An 11,867-nucleotide genomic window follows, 5' to 3' on the forward strand; every position below is an offset into this window, starting at 1 on the left:
TAATCATGTCCCAACGGTCCCAACCTCAACCTTTGACTTTGAGTCGTTTCAAGTGAACTATACTTTTTACATTCTCGCTCCTTTTTTTTTTACAATTGTAATTTGAAGGCAAAAGAATTTCAGTCTTCTACCAATTGGCATCCTAGCTGTCCATAGAAGAGAAGTTTCTGCTTGACTGCTGTATCATTCAAGGTTTGATTTTTTGTGCAACTTCCTTTTCAAGTTGTGGATCATCAGGCGCAGGCATTTGAGGCGCCTCATGAGGTTATGCTGTACAGCATCGACTCGTAGCTTCAGCATCAATGCCGTATGCCCAGGTAGCGGCCGTTCGGGCATACGGCTCCGAGCCTGATGCGCTCAACCTGCCGGCCGCCGGCTTCGGGCATTGAAGCCCGATGCTGGAGAGCCGACCGAGCCAGCCTCAAGCGCTGATGCTGAGGTTTGATGCTGGCTCAGGGACCAACATGGGCCTCAGCCTCTGAGGCCGGACCGTCGGCTTGCGGCCCGATACGGCCTCAATTTTCGGACCCGCCACCCAGCTTAATTACCGACGGGGCTGTCCCAGAAGACCGCGACCCTCGGACTCGGCGATGAATTCGCGGAACACCCCTTTGTTTACGTTTCCCATTGGCGCGGTGGCCCACGCCGGGGCGCTGGCGTCCGACGCGTCTGCTAATTGAAGCCGCTAATTTTGATGCTGGACTCAGCATCAAAACTGATGCAGCATCAGAAAAGGAGCCGGGAGTCGGCTTCACCAGGTGAAGCCGCCTCAACGGCATATGCGCTCCCCCGGCGCACTGATCGAAGCGGCATGAAAGTCCGCGCCGGGCCTCCGCCTCGCGCGCCGATGCGGCTCCGTTTATGATGCTCCCTCAAACCTCAGCTCTAAATCCCTGATCAGGCGTTCTGAAATTGGGAAGGTTTCTTACCGTTCTTCCAATCGAGGTCCACTAACGTTTTAAGGCATGATTTTCAAACTCACAGGGTTGAGGACCTTCATAGATAAAAGTAATATTTTTCCTTTTGGAACATGACAATTAACCATTTCTCCCTCTCAGCTCAGCTGAAGCATAGACGAAGGGAATAAATATTCTAAAAAAAAGAGAGAAGAGAAAATAAATATTTACTCTCTTGGTCCATGGCTGAAGTGCACCAAGGACCTACCGATCAAACTTGATGGTATTTAAGCAATGGTGAAGATGCAAGTTTTATTATGGGCTGAATACTAATTTTGCGATCCTCATCCAGAGATGCTCATTGATTAACCTTTGTGTAAACGTAGCTTGTTTATGCAGCCCAAACCAGGTTGACGAGCAGTTGATCCAGACTTGAGACCGGTATTGTATCTTTAGCTTTGCATCAGAAGTATTGTGTGAATGCTTAAACCTGTTTTGAACGGGAATTGAAATGAATCCACACCTCAAAAATTGCACTTTTCTGTACTAATAAAATGTAGGATAAGCTTCCTAACCGGGACTAGAATGAAAGGACAAACCTCCAATTTAATCTCCACCAGAAGCCAATCGGATTAAGGGGATTCTATTGATATTTTACCCCTTCCAGCAGTGTAGGCCCAGTTTTAAACTAATTTCTTGTTTGGAATAGAAAAACCAAGTTACTTAATTTTTAATAATTCTTTTTTTAATCTTGCAGTATGGGCAACCGCAAAGAGAGATATTACAAAAAGAAAAGATTCATCCCCAATCGTCGCGGATGCAAAAGGTAAGAGAGCTCTATCTAACTGGTAACAAGAACTGGACTTACAAATACAAAACGGACGTTTCAAAGTTTGTCGAATGCTTGTTGTTATTGGCTCAATTTTTCTGTTCTGTGGGAGCTATGATCGTTCTGTCAGGTATTCGATTTGTGAAAAGAGCCATTCGGAGGAGAGGAAAAGGGCACACATTTTTCAGCATGTTGAAGAATCTGATCGTAGCTGAAAAAAAATGATTTAACTTCTCACCACAGTTTCTCTCTAATGAAAGTTAATTGACTCTGAAGAAGCCTTAACGTTCTGGAGAAACCTATCTTGTGAAAGGGCATGAGAATAGTTCATATTTTTCATTGATGCATTCAATCATAATTCTGTTTTTCTTTTCCAACTTGTCATATTTATCTTTAAAAATACTAATTCAGGGAACCAGTAAAATTTTTCTATAAGGCCCTGTAAGGCAAACTCAGATTTTCCCCTATTTAAGTAGCCTATCTATTACTTGAATGGTCCACCCCTTTGAATTAAAAATACCTCTTATGCGATCAAGAATGCCATTAATACATTCAACTTTCTAATTTTTTTTCAGGCCAAAAAATAAATTGGTCAATAATGAGCAGCAGCAACCAAATTCTGAGAACTCGTCCTTAGACAGAGAAGCAGCAGAGACGCTGAGAGCCACTGAAGAATTAGAAGAATCGAACAGGGGTGAAAATCAAGGAGAGGTCAGGTAGGATTCTCAGTGTAGCTTAGATAGAGCTAAATACACTATTCTCCTCGCTTTTCATGGAAATTTGTGGAATGCTTTAATGGGTGAAAAGTAGTGTTAAAATAATACAAAGCAAAAACTGAGAAAATTATACAATTTACATATTTTTTTACAAATTTTGCTCGTTTCACACCTTTTCCATACTTAACTGCCTTCCATGTGTCAGTGTCGAAAGTCTGAGCTCATTTTCAGTATCTTAATATTTTCAACTAAAAAAAATAGGAAAGTTGCGGTATTATACCTCGCAAGGCACCTAAGAATTGCATTACTTTCAACATTCCTCCACAATTTACAGTTTTCTTGTCTTTTTCATTTTATACTTGTGTATTTGTTTCCCACAGAATACCAGACCGTAAAATATTTCCCTTTCCTTCCTTAGTCCAAGGCAGTTATTGTTGTGTTGATGTATTTTTTTTTATTCCTGCTAAATTATCAATTTTATCTGACAGCAAAGTATAATGTTTTTGTAACTTTTCTAATTCTCCAGCAAAACATCTGTCGGAGTGCACCAAGAAACCGCATCAGTCAGCAAAGAACCGCTTGTTCGAAAAATGACGATGGCTGAGTTAACCAAGGAGTTCCCAAATCTTGCCCGAGTTGCTACAAAAGTATTTACAAAGCAAGGATTCTCGTTAAATAAAACTCCTAAAGTCTCCAAACCTGACAGTGTGCCTTCAAAAGTTCAACCTAGTCACAGCCCTGAGAAAAATGGGCCAGATCCCCCAGCAGAATGCCCAAGCACAGCTCAGTGTTCAGATAACACTGATACAACGGCAGAGTGGTCAGAACTAATGAGGAAGTAAGTAGATAGGTATTTTAGTCTCCCAAGAAAATAAACCTAAGGAGGCAGGTCTTCCATTTTCAGGAACTGAAACAGTCAGGAACAACTAGAAAGATAAACTTCAAACTATGAGGTGGGCTACATACTGATGTTCTGTCTCTCAGACAGAATTTACTTGAAAGCAAGCAAAAGCCATGTAGTATGTGGGTGCAGATAACCTACACGAATTTGTCTAACTTTTGTAGCCAAAAATCCCAGTGCAAGTTATCTCCATGTGGGAATTATCTTCAGGTGCCTGCAGTACTTGAATAATGAGTAACCCAAGCCAAGGATACTTCTCTATCAGGATTTGCAAAGGACCAGGTGAAAGAAGTAGAATAGAGCTTAATAGCGGAAGGAAAGAGCAATGGGGTACTGGTGGAGATTTTTGAAGAGTGGCCAATGGAATGATTGATTTGTCTGTTGTGAGTGCCCTTGAAGCAATTGCCTTATGGGCTTTGTTGAAAATATCCAGTCAAGCTAGATTAGAGGAGTTAATTGCTGCATGACATTGCACTACCTCCGATCTGACTCTTCCCAGTATTGCTCTTTCAATAGCTTACCTATTTGTCAGTAGATGTCATAGAGATAAATATATATTGGTTATCCTGCAGGACACGTTTCTCAGCAAATAGTACAGATTTTTACTAAGAAGTAACCCTTTTTCCTTCTTAAATCGTTAAAACAACCGCCCTGAAGGGCACTATTTGATTTCTTGTTTTCCTCTAATGACTTTTATTTCCAAACAGGCAACAAGAGGCTGAACAACACCAGTTAACAGTGGAGCGTTTCCATGTAGCAGGCAATGATCCAGGGATAAAGAAATTGTTGGGCCGCCGCATTGTAGACATTCAACATATTATCACAGAGGCTCGAAAGTTAGAGGGACACGAATGCAGAATAAAACCAAACGTTGGTTACTTCTCCTTCTCACACGAAGTGCGGTGTGGTCTACAATCAATTCTTTGTTTCAAGTGCACTGAATGTGGAATGCAGCGTAACATCCCAACAACAGCTGGGAAATCAGATGAAATAAACTCTGCAGGAGTTAAAGCCATAACAGCAATGGGCAAGGGCCATGAGCCTTACAAACGGTTTTTGAGGACACTTGCCATTCCAGAGCCTACGTACGGAACTTTCAAGAAACATCAGGACAGATTAAAGCAGGTATGAAATGGATTTAAAGTTGATGTTTAATTTTAGCTTGGATAACACTTCTTTGTTATTGAAGGACAAAATTAAGAAGTTAACTTGTTCCTTGCCAATGTGTTTTTGTTTAGTTGTTCTTATCAGGTCAGAAACACAGGAGATGTGATAGACTTTAAAAATTAGCGGGCATTTCTATCTTCTTTTTTTCTGTATTGACTTTGTCAAAATACAAATTAATGAGAATACTAGCCGTTCTGGGCGCGCTTCGCGCGCCCGTCACGCCTAGCCGGGGGCTACGCCCCCTGGACCCCCGGTCACTCGCTACGCGAGTGACATTCGGCTCGCTTCGCGAGCCGATTTTGTAGTAGTTGCAAATTTTTTATCACTATATTTTGAAGATTTCATAGAAAACATTATGAAATTCTCACTCCACAATTAACTTGTAGAATAATAATGGCAGGGCAAGAAATAGACTATATCTTAAAATGGACGGTTCCCACTTAGTAAAAACAGCCAACACCACGTGAAGGTGAGGAACCATCGTTAGCCACTTTTTTTTTTTTTTTTTTCTTTACTTTTCTGAAAAAAATTTACTGAAATTTTAGTTGCGTCCCCTAAAAGGAAACACGGAGAAAAAAATTTGTGCATGGAACCCGAAGCTGAGATCATATGGATCTCTGAAGTTTTCGGATCACGCATCCGAAAAGTTAAGGTCCATCTGCCGAAGTTCGGGTCAGACAATTGAAGTAGTTCGGTATATACCGAAGATTTCAGGTCACACATCTGAAGTACTCGGTGCATACCGAAGTGCTTCAGATTTCTGACTCAGAGATTTAGGAAAAACACAGTAGAGAACCAAGGAAATCACAGTAGAACAGAGAAAAAAATACAGTCGAATAAATAAAGAAAACTATTATCGAAGAAATTCTAATTATTAGAAAGTAATTAGCTGGCGTAATCAATGCGTAGCTGCATAGGAGCATGAGCGAGATTTATCATCAACTGACCGCTGGCCGCTAGGTACCTGGGTGGGCGAGCGACAATACGTAAGCGGTGGCATATGGTTCGATTGACAGAGGAGTGGGGAACGGTCAGACGTAGGGGAAAGGTTCAGGCTGAACCGTTCAGCACAGCGCAGCGTCAGTCACCGGGTGGGGAAGAGAGTCCGGGAGGGGACACTTCCCCTCGAGTGAAATAGAAAAAGGCAGAATCCTTCGAAGTTTATATTAATGATGATACATATCGTGGGTGAAACTACCAAACCACGTATCTTCGTTTGCGGTGTTTAAAAATCTACGCTCGCATTTTATTTTTTTGAAGTCGACCAAATCAATATCATTCCTTGAAAGAGCCATGCACAAAAAGGGCCAAAAACGGCCCATTTTTGGGCCCTCGAAATTGGGGTCGAAGTGAGGTTTTTTTTCATCCTTAGGGTGACCCTTTACACATACTAAAATTTCAGATTGAGTATACGCACCGTTTTCGAGTTATGGGGGGGCAAAGTCCCCGATTTTCACCCATTTTTGCAGGTGTTTTAATGTCGAACTCTGGCTGTTACGAAGTACCAGATCTAGATATTGAAGCGCGGTTTGCGGTGATTTGTTCAGCTATTCCTGTAGTATTTTTCCACATCTTTCACAAAGCCCCAAATGGTTTTTCGGGGGGCGGGGAGGGGGGCTTTATTCATACTATCATGACCGTTAGCGCATCTTACTGACTTTACTTTGTTCTCTTCGCTCCACGCCGCGGTCACGATGGTATTTTCTGTTGGGGATTTTTCTTCTTCTTCACATTTTACCAATTTTCATGTCCTCCCCCTCTTTTCCCCTTTTTACCCCCTCCCCCGCAATCCAAACACTTCCTCTCAAGTGCTTTTTCCTGTGAGGCAGATGACGGGGTCATATGTGGGGGATTATTTTTCTTTCTTCACGATTGATAAACTTTGACCCAACTTACTTCGCCCTTACAGGGCCCTCCTTACCCCTGTATTATCCCCCCCCCCCCTGCCCGCTCCACTTTACTTGAAGTATTTTGCTTCCTCCGCAGCAGAAATGACAAAGTTTCTGGCAAATAATGTTTTACTTATGTTTAGGTACTGAAATACTGAATACAGGGGAGCCACCCCCTACTCTTCTCCATTATTCCCCTCTTCTTCCTCTTCCCCTTCCCCTCTTGTTTGTCCCTCTTTTGCCTCGTTCTCTTTACTTTTCACTTTTTCTTCTACTTTTTACTACTTTTTTGTAGGAGTAATATGGTCACGCGAAGAGAAAGTGGAAGAGAATGTACCTAGGAAAGAATAAGTCAAACATAGCAGTGGAAAGAGAAACGTGAAAAATATGAATAAGAAACAATTCTTCACAGGAAAAAATCGTCATTTCTGCTGCGGAGGGAGCAAAATACTTCAAGTAAAGTGGAGCGGGCAGGGGGGGGGGATAATACAGGGGTAAGGAGGGCCCTGTAAGGGCGAAGTAAGTTGGGTCAAAGTTTATCAATCGTGAAGAAAGAAAAATAATCCCCCACATATGACCCCGTCATCTGCCTCACAGGAAAAAGCACTTGAGAGGAAGTGTTTGGATTGCGGGGGAGGGGGTAAAAAGGGGAAAAGAGGGGGAGGACATGAAAATTGGTAAAATGTGAAGAAGAAGAAAAATCCCCAACAGAAAATACCATCGTGACCGCGGCGTGGAGCGAAGAGAACAAAGTAAAGTCAGTAAGATGCGCTAACGGTCATGATAGTATGAATAAAGCCCCCCTCCCCGCCCCCGAAAAACCATTTGGGGCTTTGTGAAAGATGTGGAAAAATACTACAGGAATAGCTGAACAAATCACCGCAAACCGCGCTTCAATATCTAGATCTGGTACTTCGTAACAGCCAGAGTTCGACATTAAAACACCTGCAAAAATGGGTGAAAATCGGGGACTTTGCCCCCCCCCATAACTCGAAAACGGTGCGTATACTCAATCTGAACTTTTAGTATGTGTAAAGGGTCACCCTACGGATGAAAAAAAACCTCACTTCGACCCCAATTTCGAGGGCCCAAAAATGGGCCACTTTGTGCATGGCTCTTTTCACAGAATTTTCTCCGCACAAAGAGGAAAAATCACAGAAATTTTCAAGACTAGACGTTAAGTGGTTTTTCATTTAAAAAATAATGTATGACAGGAAGTCTTTGACGTCGCAAACCGAGATACGTGGTTTGGTAGTTTCACCGTCGATATTTGATACTAAACAAAAAATGAATGAAAAGTAAGGTGACATCAACAGGGGTAGATTATTTATGATGGGTGGTCTTTGAGATTTAGACCAAAGAAAAATTCTGTTCAGGAAAAAATGAGTGTATTCTCCTATTCCTATATTTTTTCATCACACTTCGAGGGCTCAATTTTCTTAGATATTTCACAGGAGAGTCCTCCCTCCCTGAGTTGAAATTAAATATTCCCGGGACATAATACGCAACGGTTAATGATGCTTGTTGAGTGATGTTTTCCTAACCTCAAATTCCTCACCTTTGTTTTGGTAGCTGTTTTTCTAGTTCTTTCTTATCAATCTCCCCATCCATTTCGCCTGTTCGGTTATCAGTAGAGTGCTTTTTTTACCGTTAATATGTAAATTCACTGCACGAAGACTCTGCCTGTATTCTCTAAAAATACATACCTTTATTTTTCATAATAATCTCAGTGCATCTCAAGACAGAATTATCTTAACTACCCATCTCCCTCACCTCATAAGTAAGATTACTCTGTATCTTTAAATCTTTTCATTCATCAGTGAAAATTCGGTTGTTTCTCGAGCTTCTCTTCTATTTGTTTATTACAGAAGCATCTCGCATAAGAACTAAATTATAGTTCATAGGTTTTTGCCGTGATTGATAATGGATGATATCAATACAAACATCAATTTCACGAAGGAAGTAGTCACAAGAATTACCACCCAAATACATACCTATCAAGACTAAACAAGCCACCTTGCATTTCTCTTCTTGTTGGGAGAGACCCACCAAGGAGACTCAAAGGGAAGCCTGTCTCTGCTGCACGTTGAGAGAATCTAGACTCGCCAACATTTCTATTTCTCCCATTAAACAAGCCTACAAGTGAAACTGAAATGTTTCAAACCCACTTTCACAATATCCCAACCCCTAATTTTCACTTAGGCTAGGTAGCATAATCACGGAGGATTCATCGAACACCTACTTAGATCTATTTGCTATAGACAAACCGTATTATTTTACATCAATGAGGAGTGAAAATCTTCAACCCATACATGGGTGATTTCACGATAATAGGAATAGTCGTGTCGCCGTGGGTTTTGAACGACATAGGGCAAAACGATTGAAAACCAAATTAATTAATCAATAGGAATGATGTCCCTGAACCTATCCATGCTAAAAAATATGATGAATTATTATTATATTTAATAATATGAGACTTAAAAGGCCGAAAATGTCCGGTCGGTTACGCGTCGCCAACCCCGATTTTGAAGCAAAAGAGCAATTTGCGGTAACAAATCAGTACTGATCATGAACTCTATGGCAATATTTGCTGAAAAGAGACTCTAGTGTTCAAGAAAATTGCCAGTTTGAACTGAAATGTTTATTATTGAGCGAGAAAAGTCGTAAGAAAGAGGTGTCGCCACATTTGGCAACAAATTTTTGCAGTTGTATAAAGTGCAGTGTTTATCTCGCCAGATGGAGTCAGGAGTTTCAAAAGTGCCATCAAATTGTTTGCTGAAGTCTTCCTGACAAAACTATTACTAATAAGTCAGTTTTTTTTACAATGAAAACTTTAATTATTATGAAAACCAGTGATTTTTACGTGTGTAGCACTAATTCCTCACTACGCAAAAACCTCAATTTAATAGTATTAAACTAAAAGGAAGTCTCCAAAGTTTAGAAAACTTTTAAGGCAGCATTAATTCCACCTCATAACTCAAGAATTGCCAAGTTTCATCTGTTGTATCATCTTTAATCTCACATTTTTGAGTGTCGGTTACGCTGTGTCTGTTACGTAACCGACACAATTTGGCAGGGCCGCCATGTTTGCGTGGACCTCCAGCAGTCCCGCGGGAAGCGCTGATACCTGATTCAATGGCTTGTTTATCAATCACTTTAACTTTGCACTGAATCAAAATAGAGCGTGCCAAAGCTGGAAAAAGGAAGTTTAATACCTTTAAAATGAGGTAATGAAATCCTGTTAAAATTGGTGCACTTTTATTTCTAAGGTATTTCACATTTTAACTATTCCTGTTATCGTGAAATCACCCACATGAGCCCTAGGCCATAAGCCACAAGTCAAAATATATACTTACTGGTGTATTCGTTTGTATATGCTTACAAACCACAACCTCCAAAGAAAGTATTAACAGGGTTTTGAAACAAGAGTCGGTAATTTTGTCTACGATCGTTGAAATTCAGCTTAAAACTGAAGTTCTCTTTACAGAGGGAAAAAGCTCATTTGAGCCTAATTTTCCTCCATAGAGAAATGCTGTTTGGTGCAATGGTAGTAATGATCCATCAGGAAGGCAACTCCAGATGGGTTTCGGGTCTGATTTAACTCATAATCAGTGCAGCGCAGACTCCTGATCTGCTCACAAGCTCGGAGAGGCTGTAACAACCAGACGGAAAATCGGGTATGCGACTGTGGTGGCGAGCGAACCTAGTGCCATCTACTGAGAAAATTATCCAAACAGCTATGCTGAAGTCCTGGCAAGGCAGTGCAACGAACTACACCTCTAGAATGGCTGACCAGTGTTAGAGACCCGGAACGTTTTGAAGTTGATATAGGTTAGGTTTACTTGGGCTCACACAGCAGGCTGCCATCTAAACCCATGTCAGACGCTGCCCACATTTTGCCGAATATTGTTGAATAAAGTGATAGCAATGAAAAGATTGCTGAACAATCGCACCTCAAAAGGTTTTCTTTACTCAAAAAATAGGAACTTTGAAAGAAAACCTCAAAAAAATGAAAGTTTACAAAGGTTGAAATTTTCACATGTAATCCTTATGGGCAAGACGCAGCAGAAATGGAGATTGAGGTTAGCTATACTTGGGCTCCCACCCCCCTCCTGCCTTCAAAAACCGGCCCATGCGCGTTACGCAGGTTTGCTATCTCGCGGCCATTCTAGAGGTGTAGTTCGTTGAGGCAGTGTTCTCAATAAAATAGATAGCGGTTTGACGCATGAGTTGTTTTGATAAGAGAGTTGGTGTTACATTAATAAGCTCATCAATTGCACTTTATTATATTAATCAATAACTTCTTATAAAAACTTGGAAGAAAAATAGAGTTAATTCTAATTTTCCTTGAAGTTTTTTATTGTTTTTATCTTAGCTGTTGAGTTCTGCTGTGTCCTCTGATCTGATCAGATGGTAGTAGTATTACTTTATTTAGCTTTTCAAATGTATTATAGTAAGCTATCCCTAAAATATTGATCTGCAAAACACAACCTTCATTCCTCTATCTGCGTTAAAATTTGTCTGCTTACAGTTTTTCCACGTAAATTGTGTCTGTTGCCAGAGACACCTGGAGGTGTTTCTCACTTCCAGCAATTAAAATTAGTTCAAATCATTCCAAATTTCATGTTAAAATACCAGTGAGTATGAAGGCAGAAATTCTCATTTGATTCTTGCAAGGAATGTAAGATTTAAATTAGCAGGGCAAAAATCCGTCTCTGTAGTCGAAAAATGTGTTAGAACTTTTAATGTTGGTCCAATTGTAAGTCAAACTGGCATAAAAATTTGGAAGAAGAAGAATCATTATCATTGGCATCGTTTCCAACTTAATCTATCAACAGTTTAACATCTTATGACACTTCCTCCTTTAAATTCTTCTTGAGTCTTCCTTAGCTTTCTTAAAAGCAGAATTTTTTAATTTGAAGTTTGTATTTTGCAGATTGGTCCCATACAAGAAAACCAATTCCCCGAAAAACATAATCATGTCGTCTTACCAGCTGTACCGCAACACAACTCTTGGAAGTACACTTCAGGAGAGTCTTGATGAGCTCATCCAATATGGACAAATCACACCTCAGCTTGCAATTAAAGTTCTTCTTCAGTTTGATAAAGTAATCAACAATGCGCTCGCGTCTCGCGTCAAGTCTCGGTTGACCTTTAAAGCTGGTAAACTGAACACTTACCGATTCTGTGACAATGTGTGGACTTTTATGCTCAACGATGTCGAGTTTCGTGAAGTGCAAGAAGTTGCTCGAGTCGATCGTGTAAAAATTGTTGCCTGTGATGGTAAAAGTGTTGGCGATGAATTAGCAAGAAGATAATTTTGTTTAAAGCCTTAAGAATTGTTTCTTTGATCTACCTATTTTCTATTTTCTTTGTTTGATAATTTGTAAATTTAATTTGTTCATTGCTGCTGCATTACCATGTTTATAATATTTCCTATGTAAGTTTGTATTTCTGATATTTTTGTGG

At 40.5% G+C, this 11,867-nt stretch overlaps 1 protein-coding gene across 2 annotated transcripts; it reads left to right on the top strand.

Moving 5' to 3' along the window:
- Positions 1–32: 32 nt before the first annotated feature.
- On the top strand, positions 33–11,849 carry LOC109032857 (transcription initiation factor IIA subunit 2). Of its 2 annotated transcripts, XM_019045167.2 has the most exons (6): positions 33–192; positions 1,654–1,722; positions 2,301–2,441; positions 2,968–3,279; positions 4,050–4,467; positions 11,335–11,679. In XM_019045167.2, the coding sequence occupies exons 2-6, from the start codon at positions 1,655–1,657 to the stop codon at positions 11,437–11,439; spliced, it is 1,044 nt and encodes a 347-aa protein (XP_018900712.2). In that variant the 5' UTR covers positions 33–192; position 1,654; the 3' UTR covers positions 11,440–11,679. The 2 variants fall into 2 exon arrangements, with proteins under 2 accessions (XP_018900712.2, XP_072155663.1); XM_072299562.1 differs by lacking the exons at positions 33–192; positions 1,654–1,722; positions 2,301–2,441; positions 2,968–3,279 and having other exon boundaries at positions 4,242–4,467; positions 11,335–11,849.
- Positions 11,850–11,867: the final 18 nt, after the last annotated feature.

Source organism: Bemisia tabaci, chromosome 4 (genome assembly GCF_918797505.1).
Source record: "Bemisia tabaci chromosome 4, PGI_BMITA_v3".
Lineage (NCBI taxonomy): Eukaryota > Metazoa > Arthropoda > Insecta > Hemiptera > Aleyrodidae > Bemisia > Bemisia tabaci.

Excerpts from the sequence above, each read along its gene's own strand:
- LOC109032857 (XM_019045167.2), top strand. The coding sequence starts at position 1,655 with ATGGGCAACCGCAAAGAGAGATATTACAAAAAGAAAAGATTCATCCCC. Across the intron at positions 1,723-2,300 it reads AATCGTCGCGGATGCAAAAG|GCCAAAAAATAAATTGGTCA; the intron begins GTAAGAGAGCTC and ends ATTTTTTTTCAG. Across the intron at positions 3,280-4,049 it reads TGGTCAGAACTAATGAGGAA|GCAACAAGAGGCTGAACAAC; the intron begins GTAAGTAGATAG and ends ATTTCCAAACAG.